This window comes from Syngnathus acus, chromosome 1 (genome assembly GCF_901709675.1).
Source record: "Syngnathus acus chromosome 1, fSynAcu1.2, whole genome shotgun sequence".
Lineage (NCBI taxonomy): Eukaryota > Metazoa > Chordata > Actinopteri > Syngnathiformes > Syngnathidae > Syngnathus > Syngnathus acus.
In genome coordinates this window covers 8,590,441-8,614,085 of record NC_051087.1, presented here as the reverse complement: position 1 = coordinate 8,614,085, position 23,645 = coordinate 8,590,441, and the positions used below count along the sequence as shown (strand labels likewise).

General features: G+C 41.1%; 2 protein-coding genes across 5 annotated transcripts; both read right to left on the bottom strand.

Moving 5' to 3' along the window:
• Positions 1-1,869: 1,869 nt before the first annotated feature.
• Positions 1,870-4,263, bottom strand: LOC119127820 (ependymin-like). Its single transcript, XM_037259993.1, has 6 exons — positions 4,136-4,263; positions 3,525-3,559; positions 3,275-3,409; positions 2,582-2,765; positions 2,227-2,314; positions 1,870-2,098 (listed from the first exon to the last, which is right to left on the bottom strand). The coding sequence occupies exons 1-6, from the start codon at positions 4,209-4,211 to the stop codon at positions 1,948-1,950; spliced, it is 669 nt and encodes a 222-aa protein (XP_037115888.1). The 5' UTR covers positions 4,212-4,263; the 3' UTR covers positions 1,870-1,947.
• A 739-nt stretch (positions 4,264-5,002) lies between these two features.
• On the bottom strand, positions 5,003-23,527 carry pnpla6 (patatin-like phospholipase domain containing 6). Of its 4 annotated transcripts, XM_037252012.1 has the most exons (37): positions 23,407-23,527; positions 21,153-21,241; positions 20,876-20,929; positions 20,715-20,802; positions 20,527-20,609; positions 20,366-20,457; positions 20,149-20,289; positions 19,913-20,072; positions 19,658-19,738; positions 19,299-19,427; positions 19,039-19,119; positions 18,764-18,887; positions 18,550-18,612; positions 18,309-18,409; positions 17,960-18,139; positions 17,144-17,221; positions 16,829-17,034; positions 16,515-16,646; positions 16,286-16,409; positions 15,922-16,035; positions 15,770-15,845; positions 15,512-15,661; positions 15,366-15,429; positions 15,046-15,214; positions 14,768-14,950; positions 14,553-14,671; positions 14,329-14,485; positions 13,957-14,073; positions 13,799-13,868; positions 11,942-12,058; positions 9,683-9,799; positions 7,795-7,943; positions 7,500-7,652; positions 7,155-7,271; positions 6,850-6,937; positions 6,463-6,608; positions 5,003-6,279 (listed from the first exon to the last, which is right to left on the bottom strand). In XM_037252012.1, exons 2-37 carry the CDS (start codon positions 21,198-21,200, stop codon positions 6,211-6,213), a joined length of 4,140 nt encoding a protein of 1,379 aa, XP_037107907.1. In that variant the 5' UTR covers positions 21,201-21,241; positions 23,407-23,527; the 3' UTR covers positions 5,003-6,210. The 4 variants fall into 4 exon arrangements, with proteins under 4 accessions (XP_037107907.1, XP_037107924.1, XP_037107918.1 ...); XM_037252029.1 differs by lacking the exon at positions 9,683-9,799; XM_037252023.1 differs by lacking the exon at positions 11,942-12,058.
• Between the last annotated feature and the right edge of the window lie 118 nt (positions 23,528-23,645).

Sequence of the window (23,645 nt, the reverse complement as noted above, 5' to 3'; positions counted from 1 at the left end):
TTTAGGTTCATCTTTAAATGTCATCCGCAAGCCAATGTCACCAACTTTTATTTTCTGGTAGTCTTAAGTATGTTGGCTCAATTCAGATCGGTAAACATTGTATCAATGACTCATATTTGTACCAGATACAGTATCTTCAAATGGACGAAGCTCTACAGGTAAAATTTCAGACGATGGAAGCTCAAAATTACTGCAGCCAAATGCCCAACACAAGATGACAGTGTGCACTAATGTGCAACCGTCCACTTCTGATGAAACCTCAGCCATGGATGAGGAAGCATGTAATCAACGCAACATCTTACATTCGCAACCGATACAACACACTGAAATTACGCAATGCCAAGGCCTTCAACATGATTATTTACAGCAATGTAGTATTTCAGCCCGCACAAGTCGCCGCAAGAAACAAAACGTAAAGAAGTTCACAGTGTTCACCTAATTTTTGGGTGCTTATGCCTTCCATTATTTCCATTAAGTAGGCTTTAGTTCAGCGGTGTTCATGTGAAACATTGGGGAGTAACAAGGCACCAGAGTTGAAAATTGCTTCATCTAGCCACTGACATGCAGTGAAGCACAAAATTACAAATGTGCATGCAGCCTCTCCTCTAACATTTCAGCTCAGTTGCATCTGACACTGATTTTAAATAAGTAATTACATCATTATTGGTGGCATCAAATGTTTATTTCTATGCATTATTTTATTAGGACTTTAAAGTTAGTTGATTCAAGCGCTGCAGAATTAAATAGTGCTAAACAAAACTCATTGGCGCACTTTAGTGGAAGATCAATTGATGCAGGAACACTTGAATAAAATTATATTAAAGAAATATAGAAATGAGAAATTACGTTTAAGTATATGGAGTAGATATTAAGTCTACAATACCCCAGTTCAATTGCCACATTTTTCTATGAGACCACAATAAATCCTTTCAAAAAAATTCCACTAACAATGTGACCGATTGTATAGCCTGTGCACCTCAATTGAACAAAATTCAATATTTTGACTGGGGAAGTAAAAATAAACAACAGAATGAATATGGTTGCACAAGTACTCACACTCTCTTCCTGAAGATGTGACTGTGTTCAAAATTAACCAATCACATTTAAAGTCACGGCAAATTTGAATCAGCACACAATTGTCACCATTTAAAGTGCTAGATTAACACCAAATGAAATTCAGTTTTTCTGACATCACTAATCTGCCCGAATCCTCACAGAGGTTCCTGCAGCGCATTGACGTAGGTAGCTCTCTGCAGACTGTGGCTGGGCTCTAAGATGTGACGAGGAAAACGTCAGAAAAAAGCCTCGTAGGAAATCTGAACTTCATTTGGGGTGAATCAGAGCACTTTAAACGATGACTTTCTTGGTTAATTCTGAACACAGCCAGTTCTAAGAGGGTGTGCACACTTGTGCAACCAAATGATCCAAGTTTTTCTGTTTTACTTTGCCTCCCTCATTTTTTTTATCTGCTGAATAGTACAGGTTATAGGTCATATTAATGGGTGAACACTTCTAAAATAGTCTTTTTGTATTACATAGTGGTTGTGTTATTTTCCGAAACAAAACAAAAAAATAAATCCAAAGTGGCTCCTGAAGGCAAAAAGAATGCTGCTTCTCTCTGGTGGAGGACAGGAGTACTGCAGTATTATGGGACATATTGCTATTTGTTTGAATTATTTGAAGGTTGTATAAAATACATGTGTTGCATGATGTCATTTGAATAATTAGTAGTATGTATTTTAGTCGATTTCTATTCGTAGAAAAAAGGCATTTAAAGGATCTTCATGCTTAAAATGACACACAAAGTGCATAGTGGCACTGAATGACTTTTTCAACAGCAAATCAAACAGCTTTCTGTATAGGCACAAATGTGATGTCAGAATTTAATTGCATTTAAGGGCATGCATGAGTTGTTCCGCTTTTGAATGAGGGGCAACACCTGATGTTTTACTTCATGTCCTTGGTGCTCCTGGCTAGAGACTCCAAGGCAGTAAACATGTTGTGAGGTGTTTCAGAATCCTCCAGCTGAGCCTTTGCACAGAAGAGAGGCGGGTAGAGGTCCATGGGATTGGTGATGCCAAGTACCCAGTTGTAAGTGCTGGAAAAGGAAATTCAGTTATATGGTTGCATGTCATTTTCACACAGACACTTCAGGACATGGGTACGCAAAATTTTATAATAAAACTGGTTCATTAAGAACATTTGCTATGGCATGCCAGCTTATACCTGACAATGGTCCATCCATTTGATGGTGTGTAGCCTGTGAAGGTCATGGGGATGCAGCCGGTGTCCGTGAAGACACTCATATAGGTGCCTGAATTTACGAAGGTATGCAGTGGTGAGGGTTAAGGGCAGTTGCCTTATTAAGGACTACAGGCATTGCAATTCTTAATATTTATGCATCTTAATCATGTGGTTTTGCTTTATCACACAATATTTGCAAATATTTCCCACCTATAAACAAACCTATTGCAAATTTTGGATTGTAAAAGTAACACCCTTGTGTATATTGTCAAACTCTTCTGAACCATGCTCTGGTAATGGACAGATATGTTTTTGCTCCATCAGTGTTTCTTCTCACCATTGCCGGGCAGGTCTCCATACCAGTTGTTGACCAGCACACCCATTCCCCACGAGGAGGAGGAGCCCAAAATGACCTGACCCATCCAGTTGGCGTCATCGGGCACTTGCATGGGAATGAAATCTGTGCTCAGGCGTCTCTTCTTGCAAGACATTTTGCTCCAGTCGATCTCATAATAGACTTTCTAAAAAATAACATCTTGACCTTTAATAAATATTTAAAATTCAATGTTTACTGTAAAGTGATCAATATTAAACTGAAAGGCTTAGAGAGAAATCTCACTACCATTGGGAAAACATTTTTAAAAAAAGACTCTTATTACACACACTGTAGACAGCAGATTAGTGTGTGGGACATTCCAAATTATGTGAATGAAATGTGAATTCAAGAAGAAAGAAAAATGCAAACATCCACATATAAAACATACTCACTTGATAGTGACATTGTTCTTGTGATAGCATTTTTTTATAACCCTTACATTAGATTGTCATTAAACCGTACAAGGTGTATGTACTCTTAAAAAAAAAAAAAAAAAAAAGTTCCAAATACACCTGTGACTTATATTTCGTGCTCACAAAACCACTGGTGAAGATTTATAGAAATCTCTTCAGTCTAGCTTTGTGCTAGTTTTATCCTTTGTTTGATATATTATATTTATATTTGATCTATTCATTTTAGTTATACTTTTAATACCTTTTGGAACAGCATCAGTTGGTCCACAGCAAAGGTTATATTTCCAGCCATGCCAAAGTTTCTAACCCGAATCTTCTGACCAAAAGCATCATATGTGATCGTTCCTGAAGACATGACAGAACCACTGAAACCCATCTGGAAAACAATTGACATCTTACTGGATACTAAAGGGAAAATGTATGCAGAATACGTACTGTATATTTTGCCTGTGTAAGTGGATTAGGGGGGAAAATGCAACTGTCTGACTTACCACAGAGACACCTCCACTCATCAGGGGTGGAGACTCTATGGCAAAAGAAATATTGAAATATACGGTGAAAAAACAGTGGCGTGTACAAAACACACATATGTAAATAAATGGCTGCATCTTGGTTTTACAAAAAAGCACTAAAAACATGATTGAAAATTAAAAAAATTACACCCAGTCAAATGACCTCAATGAGAACTATATCAAATGTTTTAGTAATAATTCTCTGATTTCTTTAGTCATTCATGAAAACAGACTAATTTATCTTGTGTTTAATCAAAATAACACATCTGTAAAAATCTGCATTTATTTCAATCCATCTTGTGTGATATTGCTTAATTGTTTAGTTTAATTATTTTTTAATTACAGCACTAAACATTATCAGATAAAAAAAACTAATTGGCTAATAAAAAGTAATCCAAGAATGCGAATAAAAAAGTATCTGAATAATCTATGAAATAATCAATAGAATAATCAACTTTAAAAATACTAATTGATAGTGGCAGCCCCACTGTATGAAAAATGTATGTAAAAAAATGACATGAAATAACAGTTCTCACTTTGTATAAAACCGGTTTATTTTCTATATAGCGCAGTGTCAAGAGCCGACTCACCACATGGTTTGGATTTCTGGGCACTGGCAGCCGCAAGGAGCAGGCCGAGGATTGCCAAAACACAGGTAACGTTCATGTTCAGAGGCTTTCAAACACCTTGGAGTCACAGGAACAGGCGTCTCCAAATATACTCAAGAACATCTGGACAGGACCCACCATGTGTTTCCGCCCACACTGATTCCTGTCTTTTAGTGGACGAAAAAAGAAAATATCAGCTCAAAATGGAAACCGCCACACATTGGTGACAGGTGCTATATCACAGGTGCACTAACCCGCCAATACCTCTGAATTGAATATTGTATGCACATCCAAAACTATTGCAAACGGTAATTCAAATTGAACATTTTTCTCCAAAGACTCATTTTAAAAATGAGATGCATTAGGACAACAGTCAAGAGTTGTTGACTTGAAGCCAAAGCACCTGGAAGAATTCCCACGTTGTATCAACCTCCACCTGCAGTGTTCTCAAACCTTCTCAAATGTTATCTCGGAACAAATTACTTTTCATCACTCTTTATACCGAGGTAACAATTACTCGCATAAATGATTTCTGCTCTACGTGAATCATGGAAATGAGAATATAGGTGATTTAGAGTTATCATTATAAAGACAAGGACACATTATATATTTTGCTTAGCTTTTCTGCAATATACCAAAAGATTAAATAAATGAATGGAAAACTCACCTGCCTCTTCCCCCCAGAGATTGCCACAGAGCTGAACTCTTGTGCATTATATGAAGAAAAGTTCTCTGCAAGCAAGTACCTTACATTTGAGACATCAACATTCATAAATGGGGAAATGGAAACATGCAGTAAAAAATAAATTGCAATGTGGCATCATACATATTTATTTTCCAATGTGTATAATCTTTGTCCTCATGTTTACTGCTTTGGGTTCTTGATGTGGACAATGAAAGAAAACCAAGCATATGATCAGAAAGGAATACGGTCATTATTTTAGTTACCATTCCAAGTTAAGGGAATTCAACAACAACAAAAAACATCCACCCTCAAAAATAAAATCAGAACTGGCAAATAAACAGTACAACTGTTTGATTTTGTACCTAAGCATCAGAAATGTACAACCTGGTGTAAACGTATGAATATTACCACAACAAAGTCCATATCGTTCCTGTGACATATGGGAATTTGTTTTTGAGTCGTGACTGTGACCAAGTAAGTTCAACGTGGGGCCGTACAGTGTGACATCACATCTGTTCCAGGGTGACCATGAACAGGTGGGAGAGGTGGCATTGCTTTTCTGTACAGTGAAGATGAAAATGGAAAACCTTATGGCAAAAGGGGCACTGGGATGGAACGTCGGCTGCATGGCTGCTTCTGTAGTTTGAAACTAGCAGTCACCCATCACTGAAAGCAGCTGCATTGATCCAAAGTTCCATCACACATTCATTGGCTCATCTCATCCCTCCCAAAAGCAAGCTGCCATTGTGCATTACTCAAAAATAAATTAAATTAAAATAACACTAAGTTAGCGCTCTTTTTATTTTTCTACTCCCTTAAAAGACACATTTTAAAACAATCTGAAGTCCCTCTCATCTTTGATTTCCAATCGGCATCTGTCATCCTCCCGAGTGATTCTTACCAGCTCTCCTAATGTAACTCGAAAAGTCAAGTTGTCAATATTAGCGTTAATCCTTCCTAAAGTTTGCTGACAGCCACCTTCCAGTGTCCTGCTACTATTTCAATATTCAGGCATCACACAGAGTCTCTCTTAATACTCTGGAGGCATGCATTGTAGTGTTCTTCTGGCCATTTGACGGCCAAACACTGCACTCCTGTGTGGGCTTGGTTATTGGCGTCCCTTTGGGGTTTGAGGAAAAAAGTAAATGTAGTCAGAGGGCCCCTTTAAAATCCATCTTTCCTTGCAGGCCAGACAAGAGAAAGCCCCCTCTTGTTGGATCAGCGTGACTGACAGCGACAGAATGACAGACAGCTTAGAGGATGAGTTCAAGAGCAAACAAACACTAAAAGGAGTTCCTGAAAAAACTGGGGTGGAGCACATTGAGTTGTTTTTTGGCCCTTGATGATCCACTTCAAAATCTTCCTCTTGTTGTCAGCAGTCTGAGATTTCTGAGGCGTCACTGGTGAATTTCCTACGCTGCCTCACAGATTTCTCCTCATCCTGCACAGTAAAACAAAGTTATTTTTATGGAGTACGACTGTGGCTCCAATTAGTTTACTATTTTCTGCCCGAGTTTAAGAAATTCCATAGGCTTCGCATACGTCTTTCTCCCACTGTACATCCAGAGCACGCTACATGATGCAGAAGAGCACACATCTTTTTGGCCATTTTGGTTGTACTCACACTCTGGAAGATTCCGTTTGGTCCCCACTCTCCAGGGGACTGGTCCTCTGGGTCTTCTGCCTCGTCTTCCTCCTCCCGTCTTTTTTCTTCTCTCACAGTGTCCATCCCATCCTCCTCATACTCTGTCAGACAGTCCGACTCCTCCGCTGAGGGGAAAGATTTAGAAGAGATATTACCGCAATAAATTATATAGTGGCTGAACCCGCCGACATCCATCCAATGTCAGGGACGTGTTCTGCTGTGTTCCAATAAAAGATGTTTGGTGTAAGGCCTTATTTATTAAACCAGTTAAAGCTAATGAGATCTTGAAGGTGAACTGTGCAAAGTCTTGTCTCAAATATGGAAGAAAGGCAGTAAAAATAATGTGATAAAGAATGAATTCTTCACCCTCAGCAGAAACGTAGTTTTGGACTGGCTCGATCCTGGATACGATCTCTGCAAGGTCTGTGAAGTCGGCTCCTTGACATGTGCATGACTGGAAGACACATTTCCGATCATTTATTCATGCTGAATATTTACAGTCATAAAAAAATGCAGACTATTACTAGTATTCCTAAATATTCTCCTATCCTAAAAATTCGAAGTGTTCTCATATATAATAGCATCCTTTTTGTTTAAGGTTTGGACACTTGCTTGATTCTGAGCATTGAGACAATCATAGAGTATCTTATAATTGGACTGGTGGCTCTCACATCAACTCTTTTGCTGTCGTTGTAGTCGGCCGATCGGTGGTCCCTTAGCATGTTTTGAATGATGTCACCTCGGGCCCAGCCAGTAAACACCAGCTTACCGTGCTGGAAGCCCACGTCCTGAAACACAACAAAATCGACAGGAGATGTTTGGAACAAAGGAAAGAGAAATGCTTCAGATAAAATGCCTAATAGCTTACTACGATTGGAGATGATTTAGGAAAATCGGAAACAACAAAAGTCGAGTCACCGGGGCATACATTATATTTATACGAGGATGTCTAAACAGGTGTCCAGGTGCCCTTCCATATATAAACTGAAAGAGGAAAGTTTAATTAAGCGACTCACATAAATCTCGTCAAACTTGCCAAAGTCCATGGTCTTGAATCGATCGATGGGCGGTCTTATGTACTCGCAATAAGCACTTTTCTTGACCACCTCGAGTTGCCGCACACAAGACACATAGGCAAGCCGAGACTGGATCTCTGCCATGTCTGGGACCTGGACACGGTTAGGAAGATTACAATTACAACACAATAAGAGTAAAAGTGACATAAAAATAATTCATGGCCACACAAACACACTGAATGGAAGTTTTGCGTTCATCGTGGTCATGGCGCTCATGCTGCCAACCTGGACGGACCTTGACTTTTTCAGCCCAAGGATTGATTCGTTTCCACAGCAACCACCAGCCAGACAGAGAGTCGCCATAGTTACAGAGGTCCGTCTCGTCCTGACTGCCCACGTCGATGGCAATGACCGTTTTGGCGCCCATGTTCCTCGCAATATCCGCTGCGATGTCCACAACACAAACACCAGAATCGAGCCAAAGATAAAAGATAAAGATTCCTTCAATACAAGGCACTTTCAAGAGTCCCAAAGTAAACAAACTAACACCACCAAAAGGTTTGTCGGCAGGGAATTTAAGGCCAACTGTTGACTAACTGATACGGATATTCTGGTAAAATTAATGCAAAGAGTACTGTATAAAGACAATATATATCTTTATAATATATAAAGAAATAATTGTCATCTTTTTCATGAACTGGCAAGTGATAAGAAAATGGGTCTCAACATTGTGGTGGTGTTATGCCGATTTAAAGACAAAGTGCAAAGCTCTGATCCAGTGTCAAATGAGCAATAAATACTCTTGATTGATCAAACTTATCAGGGAGAGAGCAGCCCAATAGTTTATCAATAAAGGGCTGCTGATTTTACAAGACTGCAAGTCTGTTGGATCAATTTTTGAACCCGCGGAGCGCCATATTTCACAAGTTTCCGTGACAATGATGGGCAGAAGATGAGATAGGATTCCTATTCCAAACAAAGATTTGCAGCATGGAGCTTTGTGAAATGTGGCTACTCACAGAATCTCGAAAAAGTATTTTCATCTGCATAACATACTGGACTTCAGAAACTCGACACAGCTTACACCCGCAGCTGTAATGTATGTCTTTAAACAATGATTTGCAGACCAACAACCTCAACTTTCCTCGGTCTTTCCTCTGGTTGAAATGGGGACAAACGCAAAGAACAGAGCAAGACAAATACAAGTTGTGCTGAGTAATAGTTTCCGTACATGAACCTGTGATCGATTAACTAATGTCCAATGTCAGTTTTCCAAAATAAATGTCGAAATAGCAGAGCACATTTTGCACTGCCTTGCTCTGTTCTAAGAGGAATGTAAATTTCAACTCACAATGACCTGATGTCAGTGAACTAGTGTCAGCCAGTAAAAGATGGAAAATATATATATATTTTTCAAGCTTACAATTACATTAACTGGACTTTGCCCAAGTATCTAGATGTCGAAATATACAAAGAGATAAATGAAACCAACTTCAAACCTCCCACACTTTCCAAAATTCTGACACTGGCTCATGAAACAGACATCAGATCCAAAGAAATACTTCCATAGCACCACTTCATTTTTGTTGGTAAAAACATGCAATGACCAAAGAGCAGACATAAAGTCCTCAAAGACGTTTTAGGGGAGTGTTTTTCTTCAATTTTTAAATCAAAGGGTGCGTTCACAGTCACACACAACCACAGCGGTAGCCTGTCACTTGATAACGCAAACTATGACATGCTTGAGACGAGCGTGGCAATGTATTCAAAATGGGCAAAGATCCATTTTGTGGAGGATCTTGGATCAGAACAGTACTAGCAGAAAAAGAATGACAACTTTATACCCAGATGGTACAACCCAGATAAAAACTCAAATGTATTTCATGATACTAATGGAACATTTAACTATAATTGACTTGTACTTTCAGTAAGCACTGATTGGGTTGGATTGGACCCATTGAAAAATTGGTTTGCTTAACATAACTAACATGTGGATGTGAACGTACCCTTTCTGATCATAGCGGCCTGCCTCCCATTAAAAGAAACAATGTCATACTCACCCATCTGTGCACATTATTGACCGTAAACGACCAAACAGGCTTCCCTCAGTGCACTTTAAACGCATCCTTCCGGGCCACGGGCTTGGTGGATATTTTGACAGAGGGCACCACCTTTTTACTTGCCTGGCAGGTTGTTGATGTAGCCACCATCCATAAGCAAGTTCCCATCTTTGGGGTCGCAGAGAGGCGGCAGGTACCCGGATAGGGTCATGCTCGCCCGCACATAGCGCCACAGAGAGCCTGGCACACCGAGGACGAAGTAGGAAGTAGGGAGGAGGAAGGGGGGATAACATCTCAATTTCTGCTAGGTGATTTATGTTAGTGTTGATGCAGATCTCAATCCCAACACTATGCAGAGATCAGTCACTGAGAATGAGCCGATCGCTGCAAAGTTTGGGATTGTAGTTCTGCCCGCCTTTACACTCTGTTGCACACCAAAGCGAACCTCATTACCGAGCACGCAGACCCATTGTGACTTGTGCGGCAGGTAAAAGGCAAATGGCAGCCATCACAGAGCATCAAGACTGCACAAATCTCCAAACTGTGTCTCAACAATAGCACATTTACTTTTAGATTTATCCAAGCAACAATATATGTGAAATAAATGGTTGGTCTAAATGTGTTGCTGCAAAGAAACCAAAGTTGTTTTGCGACAAGTTTGAAGATTGTGCCAGGGAACAACCAGCCTGCCTAATTCTGCAGTACAGCTTAGTGCCAGCAGGGGGCAGTAGCAGACAGCGAGATGCATGGGTTGGAAGGATAAGGAGCACAGCAGAGATGCGCCAGGTTGCAACTTTGCATGGAGTAAAGGGTTCTTCAGGGTTCTCTTGTCTGACCTAATGGTCATTTTCAATTTGTACACTTTGTGGTCAGAAATGGGCAACGGCAGGATCCAGAACACTTATTCCCAAATACGTGGAGAAACAATAGAAGTAAAAAACATAAAGCAAGAGACCAAGCACATTTAGGAAAATATATTCACTGAATCAACATGTCCAGAACTGGCATGCACATGGACGCAAGCAAAGCCAGGGGAGAGGAAGGTTTGCTGAAGGAGTGAATCAACATGCTCCTTCAGGTGAAGATGAACATAGAGATGAATTGAAGTGAAAGTGTGACAACAAAAGACCTCCTCATGGGGAAAGCACACAGAAACATTTCAGCCCAATGACAGGTGCAGTTATCCAAGCCAAAACAATGTGATGTAACCACATTGCAAAACTATACTTATACAAAATGTTAGCTTCATTATAACACACAAGACACTCCAAAAGTTGATGACTACTCCTAAATATCAAAGCAAATATCTACCGGTCAATTAAAAGTGACATTGTACAATGGGTATGAACTTTTAACCATCCCTATATCAATTTTCTAAAGCACCCATCTTCATCAGGGGTCATGGCCGAGCTTGGGCCGCTTATCGCACCTGATTTCCTGTGAGACGCAGGGACTACCACGGATTGGTCGCCAGACTATTACAGTGCACAGTGTCGGCAAACAATGATTTTCAATCACATTCACTGGACAATTTAGAGTCTTCAATGAACCTAACATGAATGCTTTGGGAATGTGGAAGAAAGGCAGAGTACCAGGAGAAAACCCGGGCAGTAGGGGATCCAGGAGGGCCCAAATCTTAACCCGGACCTCAGAAGTGCAAAACAGGACGTGCTAACCATTTAGGACACTGTGCTGCTCATATTCCAAGTCTTATGTAAATACCAAAGCTAAATTAAAAAAAAAAATTCGAGATGCAGGACAACAAGCCTCCCATCAGATATACAACACAGCAGTTAAGTTACAAAACACACACGAGAAAAAAGCTCAGGTGTTTGGGTGTTGGGGCACGGTGGGGTTTCTTGACCATGCAGCCTCTCTCAGGGAACCGGAACTCTACAAGTAAGTCAAAGCTTCGCAAATTTAAAATGATCTTATCTTCTCAAACCGATGCTAGTCCCCACTGCTTTGAAAACTGCAGTGCTACATACATGAAATCCAAATCCAGAGATGTATAAGAAAGTTCAAAGCATACACTGAAGGCCAGAAGCAGCCAAAAGATCATGCAACTATGACCCATAGATGCCCATAAAATTTAAAAGAAAAGTTTTTCATAGATTTTTGTAAATTGGAGAGCTCATTGAAGAGGAGGAGATGTACGATTAGCCATTACTGATAGCAGGATTATAGTGAGGTGGGCACAATTTAAAAGACACATCAATAAAATTGGTCTTTCCTTCCAAACCATGGACTCCCCATGTCTAGCTGGTCAGGATGGGGTTAGTCAGGAACAGGAATAGAGAGGGAGACGATAGCCGAGCAGCTATTTGTCGACTATGAGGGTGAGGGAGGAGGTTTTGGTGTGCGGGCATTTTAAGTTCTGACCTGGGACATTGTTTACATAGCAACCGTCCACAAGCAAGTGGCCATCCTTGGGGTCGCAGAGGGGAGGTAAATAGGGGGTGTAGGACGCGCTGGCTCTAACATACCGCCAGACGCAACCTGTCAGGAAATTGACATGGAGGAGGAACACGTCAAATATGGGTTGGACTCAAAGTAGCAGGGGGAAAAGAGAAGAGGAGACAAAGTGTGAAAGGAGAACACAGAAAGATGCCATGGACATGAATGAATGGCAATGTGTTGATTCACTCTACAATATTTAGTTTAGGCTATAAAACAGTAAATGTTTTCACTCTCAATGATAACACAATAACACTGTTACACTCTGTGACTATTAACAGAGCAATAAAACCTAAGTCAGTCCATACTACACTAATAGAGCACGTGGAATTGAATCCCAAGTGTTTATTATAAATAATATTAGCGATGTTAGATAACAAGCAAGGAAAGAGAAACGTGAGTACAGTAGTGCGTGAGAAAGAAAATAGGAAGGAGGACATGAAGAAGAGGAAAGGAAGAGGAAGTCCAACACTTCACTATAACTGGGCCTTGCACTACAATTTTACAATAACGCATGGAGAAAACTGTAACCGGACAAGACTGTGTTTGTGATGAGCTTCAACATATCTGCGTCCCATTCGAAAATCTAATCGAACGAAAAAAATAAATGAAATGGAGAATTATGACACTCTGAGACACCCCAACCCCCCCAAAAAAGAAACCTAAACACAAAATAACCGACTACTGCAAGGTTAGGCAAAGACACACTAGTTTAACTAGAGAAAGCACTATATGAAGTTAAATGAGTGAAAGAGATGATTTTAGAGGGAAAAGGATGGAATGGAGTGTTCTGGATCCTACATACTGACATGGACGTGGGAGAACTAAAAGGCATTGAGGGGGACTGAATAGGTTAGTTCTGCTCCGAAAATTCGACGCGCAGCTCTGTGATGTCTCTATGTACTGACTTCAAAACACAGCAATGACAAAATAGCCACTTTGATAATTCAACTGATCAAATGAAAATGGGAAGGAAATTAAGCAATTTACAAACAAATAAGAAAAATAGAAATAATAGAAAATGGTCAAGTAGTAAACGTGAACAGTGAGACAGAGAGGTAAAGGCTTTGCTTCAGCTGTTAATACACATGCCACGATGCAAAGAATTATTTTAGTCTTGGAAAAAATATTGCCCTGAAGCACTCTGTCCTGTAAACCCCTCATATCCAGATTGCTTTATGGTAAAACACAACTTTACAAAAAAAACAACTGAAAAATAGAATAAGAAATATAAACTAGCACATTGGCAATCATTTATAGTAGTACACTGGATTTGTGGGGTGAAGAGGGCAGCGGACTACAGTACTGTTAGTGATGATGCATATTCTCAAGTGCACACATCCAAATATTACTTTTGTCTATCTGTCTGAATAAATTATATTTTGTGGCCGCTACAAACAGCCTCTTGGAACTGTTTTGCACCATCTAACTGTACCAGTATCTTTTACAATAATTCAATTTACATTTTTGTTTGGAGTGTGCCACAATTGGGTATAAAATCAAGAGCATGCCAGTCACACTAAGCTTATTCCATATAAATTAAAAAGTTATTGTAACTTCGGCAGATAACTAATAAATACAGTACATTATTCCACTTGGGACTGACATTGAGTCTAATGACTGTACTTTTCAAAGTTCTTTTGAAAGTGGTATTATAGCACTGTGTTGTTAACGTGAAGAAGTTGCGCATCCTATTGCTGAGTGTAGTTAAAAAGAAAATCATTGGTTGCCCTAAATTGCCTCAATTCTGCTGTCCCTCCAATTAAATCAGCCATCACTTACCATCTTGATGAACACGCATGGCGGATGCGGTGATATCTGTGGTGACGTTAAAATACGGCAACCACAAATCCTGAAGACATAAATGGTGTCATAAGCATAAAGTACATTTTTCCCCACTCTAATATTAATGTATTCAAGTGCTGTACACTGCAAATCACCTCAGCTTGTTTGTCCTGAAAAACCTTGTAGATGCTGGTATTGAATGCAGAGCCAGAAAACATGGAGGTGATGGGATAGGTCAGGTCCAGCACTGTTTTGAATACTGAGTTCATGGCCTATTAAAATACCAAAAGTCATAGCACTTAAACCATTCCACAATTTTTATCTTTGGAAAAAAACAAAAACAACCTGCAATAAAATTGATCACAAAAATCGAATTGAATTTAGTGGCTCAGACTGTGTAAATAAATGGGGCTATGGTAAATATAGATAAAATAAAACTTACAGTAAACGAATTACGATACATTAGAAATGACGATAAATCCAAAGCATCCTTTCTGGTTACAATGAGAAAAATACAAGTAACACACCTTTGACCACTCTCTGGCTCTCTGCTTAGTTCTGACGGCACTCCTCTCTTCGGCGTACAACGCACCAATGAATGATCCAATAGATGTTCCGCCAACAATGTCAATGGGAATCCCTGCTTCTTCCATGGCTTTAATGACACCCACGTGAGAACAACCTCTACAGAGGACAAACAAATTGACATCAGGTACAGTAGGATGATGCACATCACCTCTGCCTGACTCACCTTGCTCCGCCTCCTCCCAGCACAAGGGCTATACTGTTTCCGGTTAGCTCTCGGGCCAGCCGAGAGAAATCACTGTGTCTATCTGCTGTTTTCTCAAAAACCTTTTCATAAACTTCTCTCTACAAAACACAGAAGACATGTGCGACAACAGTGAAGTAACAAAATCACAGCATGTGACATATACTACTGTAAGGGGATCTAGTTGGTTTTAGTACCAGTTTGCCGGGGCTACGTCTGGAAAAGACCCTGCGAGGACACTTCAGGTGAAGATGCCCCGAGCACCAGCTACGCATGTTCAGCCACTCGACTGTTCTGGAAGGACCTGGGCTATCCTCTCTGTGAAGAAGGATCAGCTGTTTCAATGCCCGGACTGCTGTGTTCTCCAGCATCTGCTCCAGCTGGGGAAAAATATAACAAGAGGTTTGAATTTCTAATATCAGGTGAAAGATTCACTGACTTAGTACAAATAATCTGATCTTCCTGCGACACTAACCTCTCCAACGGTAGGTTCCTGGTCTCCCAGGCCAACAATAAGGATGCAGTCTGCCTGCCGAATGCACCGCTGAGTCCATGGGGTCATGCTGTTGTCAGTCTGGTACAAGACAATTCGATTGATGTCCTCCTGTTGGGCCAGCCAGCCGGACAAGCGGTACTCATGGATGCTGATGGATAGGAATAAAGACTATCATTAGTTACTGTAATCCACATAAGAGGAAAGGGGAAAGGCAATACTGCCAGGAGGAATCATTGGGCTGTAGTAATTATATTAGGATTAATACAGGCCAATTAAGATACGAATGAGAAAATGCTGACCTGTCCAAAGCGGATGCTCCAAGCCGCTCTCTGATTATGTCACTGGTCAACAGCAAAGTAGGCCCTTTATGGTTATAAAGGTAACATAATAAACCAGAAACATCCAAATAATCATCCAGTAGGAATGGGATCAAACAGAGGCCTACCAATGGCACTGAGGGCATGGCTGAGCTCCAGATTGAACGCATTGATTGGAACTTCATCACATACTGGCAGCACAGCTACTGTGGAGAGGTTGCTAGCAGGATTGGTTACATCAGCACTGGTGGTCATACTGGGCAGACTCAAGGTTGAGCCTGCAAGTGAGCCAAGGGAGAAATTTGAAGGGTGGGGAGGATCAGAAGTGTCATTCACTGCAATAAAGATTCAATCACACTTTATAATTCTCAGCGTGAGCCCTTTACCTGAGAATGGACCTCGACCCTGCTGGAGGTTTCCCAGAATTTTCTGTCCTAATAGGTGGATCAGCCTCGTCACCACCTGAACAAAGAGTGAGCCTCAGAATCACATGAGTACAACTGGAGAAAGGTTAACCACGAGCCAAATCTATTTTTACCTGAGGATATCTTCTTTTGATGTTGTTGAGTGTTCCTTCAGGCAGCTTTACCAATTCAGTGTCTCTTACAGCATGCACAGTGGTGGCTCGTGGCTGTCTGGTCAATGCCTCCACCTTAAGCATATTGAGGTTAGTGTTATTTTGGTAAAAGGAAACAAAAATGTCAACAGCTGTGAAAATTGTCTTCTAGGAAGTTCAAATTCACAAATGGCAAACAGGTATTGATCATAGTTGTGCCACTGGCAAAGTGTGCAACTGACTAGATTTACAGTAACTTATGTTACAACACCTGGTATTCCAACAGGGGTGTGTACACTTTTTATATCTGTTCACTATTCAAATGTACAGTGCAAGGAAAACTCACCACTCCGATAAGGTCTCCTCTCCCATATTCCCCAACGAGTTCTTTCTTGCCATTTGCCTTGCGGATAACCGAACGCAGACGCCCATTCAGAACAATATACGTACAGTCTGACTGATCGTCCTGTCTGTATGTGTGCAGACACAAAACACATAAGGTCTAATTACACTTGTGTACTTGAATAAACCATGACAATCATGCATGTAATCCAGTAAAAGATGGAGTGGAGTACCTGTAGAGGGCTCTACCCGCTTCCACAGCCATCCAGTCAATAGCAAAGTCCATCTGTCTGACAAATGGGGACATCCGGATGGCCACGGTGTGCGCTGCGCTCAACACCACACTGGGCTGCTCCCTCATAATCCTGAGCAGTGACATTATATAATGAAGATGCAAAAGAAAGTGAAAGCTCTTAATCATGGTTCAATTATAAATAACTTCATATATTGTTGCAGTAGTGCTTCTTTGTAAGGACTTGATCAGGCAGGATACTTTCAGGAGACCAATTTGCTTGCTTTCAAATGTGACATCTGCAAAAACACTCACTCATAGAAATCAGATTTTGATATCTTGAGGTAAGTACAGTCTCGAATGGCCTTGATGGTAAAAATAAGAGGCTCTCCAGTAAGCACGGCGAGCTGTCCCACCATCTCCCCTGGGTGGGTCACAAACAGGCAGACGGCTTCTTGCTTATTTATCATCCGCTGATAGACATGCAGGCATCCGGACAGAACAAAGTGCAGACTCACATCCTTGGAGAGCGAAGACCGGGAAGGGAAAGCAAACATTATATGATTTAGTTGTCTGTGCTTGTCATTATTTTACTCACAATAGTACCGTGTTTGCATTGGGATTAGTTACCTGGTCTCCCTGTCTGGCCAAGACAGCTCCAGCTTTAGCATGATGTAAAGTAACTTTCCCATTCAACAGAGAAGGGTCCTGGGACCGAGAGGAAAATAAATAAAGGAACAAGAAACATAAATAAGGAACACTAACTGATTTATTTAGGAATCTGTTTGGGTTTTTGGAGTTTTTCCTTGCCCTCCTGGGGTTCAAGATTAGCGGATGTCATTAATATTTCTCAACTGTGGCCATGTGAAGCCATTTGGGATATTTCTGTGATAGAGGGCTATTAAAAAACATTTAACTTGACTTGACTTTTGATTCCAACAAAGATTGAGCTTGGAAAGTCAAGCATTAGGATGTTATTGTTTTTAATGTATAAACCAGCAATGGAATTGGTTTAAATTGAACCTATCAAATGTTTCTGCCGGAGAGTGTGTGCGTGTGGGTCCTCTTTTAGTGCACCACACAATTCCTCTACGGGGGGCTTGCTGACTGACCTGCTTTTTCCGCATTATAGTATGTAAGCAGATGCTGCGGGGTGATTAATGTCAATCGGCTCATTCACGCAGCAAGAGACTAGTTTCTCAATCCATAGGCTAAAGGTTAGATCTGTTTGCTTTGCAAACGTAATTTATTTTCCAATTCCATTTCTTGGAAGTTTGTTTTTGACTGTGGATATAAAATGCAGACAATCAACTAGAAAATGTCTTGTTTTAGAATTAAAAAAAAAAAAAAAAGGCAAGATTTTAACTGAACTCCCTTCATCTCAGAAATGCAATTTATTACTGTCCCCAGTCTTCGATTGCAAATCTCTACTTAACGTATACATACCTCAATCCTCATAAGCTTAAGGACCTCTTTCTGAGCTTCCTCAAACAATGCTGAACTGGATCGACAGGTTACAGTTGTGAAAATATTATCCAGCCCTGCCTCTTCTTCTGGATAGAGGTAAATCCCTGAGGGAACCTCATCCACGGTCACCTTCTTCTCCCGCTGGTCTTGGGAAACAGACTGTCATGACAAGCACAATGTCATTGCTGTGAGTGAAATTATAATTTGTGAAAGTTATTTTGGTTTTAAATCACTTCCATGGTATGACCCGCGAGTCGTTTAGTTTTATGATCCAGAAGAAATAAAATTTGTATCACTGGTTAAACAGTACACTTTACTGCACACTGACCCGAGTAAAGTTGGGTGGGGTGTTGCCATCTTCTGCAGACACAGAAATCCGTCCCCTTTCATATGCCATGTCAAAGTCTGATCTCAGACCTTTCTGAATACCTGCATGGACAGAGGTTTTTGAAGACATCTATCTTTATTACACCATTTACTCAACATGTCATATCCACAAAAAACTGCTTCTTTTAATCCCAAACATCACATCACACAATAAAACATAAAACAAAGGAAAAACACCTCACCAGAAATATCCACAGGCATGGAGATGGTCCTACTAAGAGTAGCTCCGTCCTTGGCTTGATCTCCTGTTATATACGCCAACAAATGGCAATTGAATAAGAGATTTAATGTAAAGGGGGGGAAAAGGTAATGCATTTGATTTTCTCTATCACATTATGGAATGTGATGGTCTTTGAAACAAAGCCTTCAGTCTCATTTCCTTACCAGTCAACTCACCTTTGATGGCAGCTTCGCGTTGTTCCTCAGGCACTGTCAGACTGCCAAAGCGCTTGCCGTGGCGGATAGGACTGGTGCGGGTCGGGTGGGGAGACGGAGGCAGCTGACGTGAGGGATGCAATTCCTGTCATATCGCGTGCATGTGAGATGATCGATACAAGACGGATAGAGAAACAGAGAAGAATGATACAATAATGCATTGCAGTGCTCTCAAACAAGGGCATGGCAATTAATCGTGATTTTTGGCCTCACACGAGTGTGTCTTCAGAACTCACATGGCTGAAGAGCTCATTTGTTAGGCCCAGGTAGTTGTGAAGGGCTAAGACTGTAACTCTCTGGAGACGAACCATGATAATCTGAAGGACAGTTTGAGGGATGAGTAAATCTGAATACATCTGGTGTATGAAGCCATAGAGTGAAAGAATTCACCATCCATTTAAAAAAACACACACATGAAAACATTGGGCACGACACTCAGCAGATGATACATAGTATGAAAGCATTTCAAACTGAATCCAGAGAGAACAAACCTCACCTGTACTACTCGCACCAGGCTCTCGGGATACTTCTCAAATATAGACAGGAAGGCCTCTACTGGTAAACGAAGAACAGTGGAGACCTCGGCGGCTCGTGCCAACACTGTTCTGTAAGGCTTCTGGTGGCCCTGAAAAGACAAAAAATAATAATAATAATATTTTTTAATGTACACAAATGAATATAATTAATTTAAAACCAACATGATAGCATAGGATTAATTTAAGGAATTTTTAAAAAATGACAGTATGTAATTTGTAGCAGTATTAATTTTATCTAGCATCCACTACTTGCATTATGGTGCAACTTTTATAGATGAGTGTTTCTATAGTGCATGTCAGAAACCTGGTTGTACCATACCGTGATGACATCCAGAATACTAAGGAGGCTGTGGACACTGTCTCCAGGGAAAACCTCCTTCACCACACTTTCTTTGCCATCCTGGAAGAAAAGAGTCAACAACAGAAACTAAAACAGCCTATTGCATAACCAAGTCTTTTGAGATCTGAGCTGAAAGCTAAGCAAACAACCACCATAACCAGGAAGCTTTTTAACAATGTATCCTAAAAAAAAATACTTGACACCCTTTCACAGCCTTTTGTAAAATGTGGATACCATTCCAGTAAGGCACAGTTCTAGTTTTCCATCTTGAACCACGTAGATGCTGCTGTCTGGCTGGCCCGGCCTAAAGACGTACTCCCCTTGCTGAAACTGTACAAACACCATGTGCTTGCAGAGTTCTAGAAAGAGGGGCTTCTCAAAGTGGCCCAGCACACTGCACGGAAAACAAACAGATGATGAGAAGTCACTTTATTTTATTTAAATCAACTGTGCAATGGCGCTCAACCTACCGGACATTTTTAAGCATATAAAGCACCTCAGAAGGAAGGTGAGAGTTGGCCACGTCAAATTCAGTAAGATCTGCCTCCAGCACGGAGGGAGGAGGCTCCTTGGCCTGCAATGTAGGCACTTCCTTCTTAAAGCGCAGGATCCTGCAAATGGAGACCGCTTGGGATGTCAGAAGAGCAGCATTGTGGTTGAAGAGACTAGCGGTTAGCCTTCATGTACTTTTTGGCAATGTTGAGCATCTTCTGCTTCTTTTTCAGGCGTGGTCGAGAGGTGGAGGATGTACCCACCAGGGAGGAGGTAGACTGGGAGACCTTTTAAGAAACAATGATACGAGTTGGAATGAGAAATGGAATTCCGGAGACTTTGAGATCAAAACTTACTTTACGCATGATCTTTCGCCCATAGAACATAACTTTGTCCCTCTTACGAAAACGGTACTTGGGCGCCTCCTGTGCTTCTAGGTCTGTCAACAACAAGAAGCTCTCTTACAAATAGAAACATTCACGTTGTAACTTTGTGGACGATTGTGCAAGCGCACGTAAGAAAATCATCACAAGCAAGCACTGACTTCTTAGGTGGATCCGCCGAAGGATGAAGAAGATGAGGATGGCTATGAGGACTATGGCAACGCCAGCACCAAGCACGACCCCCATCATCTGAAGAAAACACAATAGTGTTAGCTGCAATGTGCATTGCGACATACTGAATCACATCATCTGAATGACTTACCATGCTGGTCTGGAGTTCCTCCTCCACAAAACTCCTGATGTCATTAAACTTGTCCTATTACAAACAGTGGAGGTGACATGATGTCAGTCAAGTTACTCTCATTTCTCTCCTTTTAACATGATACATTTATCTCGAAGCATGTAACATCAAAATTGGCAATTCTTGATTAAAAAGAGGCAGCACAGGTTTTGTAGCATGATACGATATACTTCTGCATTTTCCTTGAAACAAACAACGGCAGAAGAAAATTTCTACTGCGGCTGCCTGACAAACCAACCTCTGAGCCATCTGTTTGGACCTCTTGTTCCGAGGTACTTTGTCCCATTGTAACCCTGTTGCTTCATACGGGTGATCCATAAAAGGCCGCTGGAACAAAATCAAGGGAAATATTATTGCTGCAATATACATAGAGAGTTGCGTGTTCAGTACGGCAATAACTCAAAATGCAAACACCCTTAAGCCCAAACAACATGTAGGTGACAAAATAAGCGTGCGTCTATGGACAAATTTGCCAAGCCGAGCAATTGCTAGCTTGGCCCAGAGTCGTGGCGAACTGCTTGTTTTGCGATAAACATCTCTTGCGTCAGTCAAACTATTCTATTTTATTGCTTAGATAAGAGCTTAGATACCGTAATTTTCGGACTATAAGTCGCGTTTTTTTTTCATAGTTTGGGTGGGGGGCGACTTATACTCAGGAGCGATTTATATACATATATATGGGGTTTTTTCACTATTTTGGGCATTTTATGGCTGGTGCGACTTATACTCCGGTGCGACTTATAGTCCGAAAATTACGGTAATTCCAATATCTGCCTAGGGTTCGTGAGTCTGACGTGATGCATAATTACAAGATTTCTGATATGATTGTTGACTTTTTCACCTCAAAACTTGTGTCTTCAAATGTATTATCAATTTAATTTCATTCAGTGCTGCTACATCATGTATTGGCACCACAGACTGACATCAGCTGTATGACAGGCCTTATGCACTTGCTGCTCCATCCTGAACATCAGCGGACGGTTGAATGTCCCTGAACTGCTGTGTAGGGATCAAATTGAATTACTGAAAGGCTGGGGGGTGGTGTCATGTTGCATGAAGTAAGACACAGTGACAAAATAACCCTCCGGAAAGGATGCTGCTGCAATACAGCGAGACAGGAGGCTTCATCCGTCGGCCATTATCCAGCAAACAAGAAGCTTTAAAAGCGGTAGAGCACTTGTACTTAGTGAAATGAGAAGTTTGTAGTAAAATCTAACCGGTTTTGCGCTTGATGGAAGTGACAACACGATAGAAGCCATTTAAAAAACAGTATTCACCCAGGTAAGCATCAATCTGAGTGTTAAACGTCTATCTCTGGCTTCACATGCCCGTGTGTTTAGTTAAGACATGGACTTGTTGCCCCATAGAGATGAGGCAATAGCCCGCCTCTTTTCTCCAAGCAGTGCCTCTCTCCACAGACGCCAACATCTTTTGTGCTCTGTGAAACAAAGCCAGTGTTGACACCACTGTACAGTACACACAAGATGCCTGTGTATGTGATGCCAATCTTTCTCTGTGGGATTAGTAATGTAGGGTTAGTTAGCAGATCAGACAATGTTGGCCCCTACATGAATGGGGACACCCCCCAGTGAAAACTAAGTACAGAACACAACAACTGGAGTAGACGCCAAGACATCGAAGCCAAGTGACCTTGTGGTAAGGTCAAATGACAGCAAAAGGTAAACAAGTGCGTGCGTAGAGCACTTAAAAGGTGAATCTAGAAGGTGCCAGCTCATGTTTCACCCTAGTAGCCAAAATAGTTTTTGCATAATTTGCACCCCCTGAGGTGTTGCCTTACTTAACTCTTGGAAATCAATGATCTGGTCTCGTTTTAATCACAAGGGGTAGGGGCCAAGATATCAAATATAACCCATGGAACACACCTGCACGAAAACCAGCATTGATGCTATTTTTAGCCCCTTTAAATTAGCAACGTTAGCTCGTTGATACCACTCCCTAATCAGCTAGGTGACTATTGCATAATGTTTGCATGAGTACAATACAGAAGTAGAGGCATGAGTTTACATTTGAGCGATTCTCTTGTGATATCGGTGCATTAGAAAATGGAAAGCCTGGCAAGATGCACCTTCTCTGCATTCAGGGCAGAGGGCAACGTGCAGGCTGCCCGTCCCATTGGTAACGTCATTCCTGCTGGCTGGCTAACAGTGATCGCGACAACATAAGCTAGCGGTCGATGCTACTGATAACGGTCCACAGCAGTCCGCTTGAGAGATCACAATAAATAGATCCATGTGATCTAGTGCTTATTTTGCATTGTTCTCTTCCCCTCCCTCTGACAGACAGTATTCAGATAAACACCACCGTTTCGCACTCTGGGATGGTGAGATGTACTTTGCACTCCTCGCTTGTCGCCAACACTATTGGTAAACTCTCGGTTGACAAAAGGTACGACTCAGATGCATAATAATATCATATTCACATACACATGTGTAAGCACTTGCAACAAAAGATAGCAGGAGTGGGGAATTTACCTGAACTGGTGGACTCCCGATTTTTCTTCAATGACTGTCAAATAACCGAACTCATATTTGACTAACTCCTCCTTTATTCTTCCGCAAGACGCTAAACCAATCAGCAACCGGGAAGTTGCAACAATGGACCAACCACAGAGCGTCAATGGGCAAGAGGCTGAATAAAGCCCTATACCGATGTAAATATGTCTTCGTTGTCCAGTGAGCATTGAGATAAACATTCTGTCGCTACGTTATTG

Coding starts and splice junctions, on each gene's coding strand:
- LOC119127820 (XM_037259993.1), bottom strand. CDS start 4,211: ATGAACGTTACCTGTGTTTTGGCAATCCTCGGCCTGCTCCTTGCGGCT. Junction 3,560..4,135: donor CCAGAAATCCAAACCATGTG/GTGAGTCGGCTC, acceptor CTTTTGCCATAG/AGTCTCCACCCCTGATGAGT. Junction 2,099..2,226: donor AATGGATGGACCATTGTCAG/GTATAAGCTGGC, acceptor TTCCTTTTCCAG/CACTTACAACTGGGTACTTG.
- pnpla6 (XM_037252012.1), bottom strand. CDS start 21,200: ATGGGACAAAGTACCTCGGAACAAGAGGTCCAAACAGATGGCTCAGAG. Junction 16,036..16,285: donor GAGGAGACCTTATCGGAGTG/GTGAGTTTTCCT, acceptor AATATGCTTAAG/GTGGAGGCATTGACCAGACA. Junction 6,280..6,462: donor CAAACGGAATCTTCCAGAGT/GTGAGTACAACC, acceptor TTTACTGTGCAG/GATGAGGAGAAATCTGTGAG.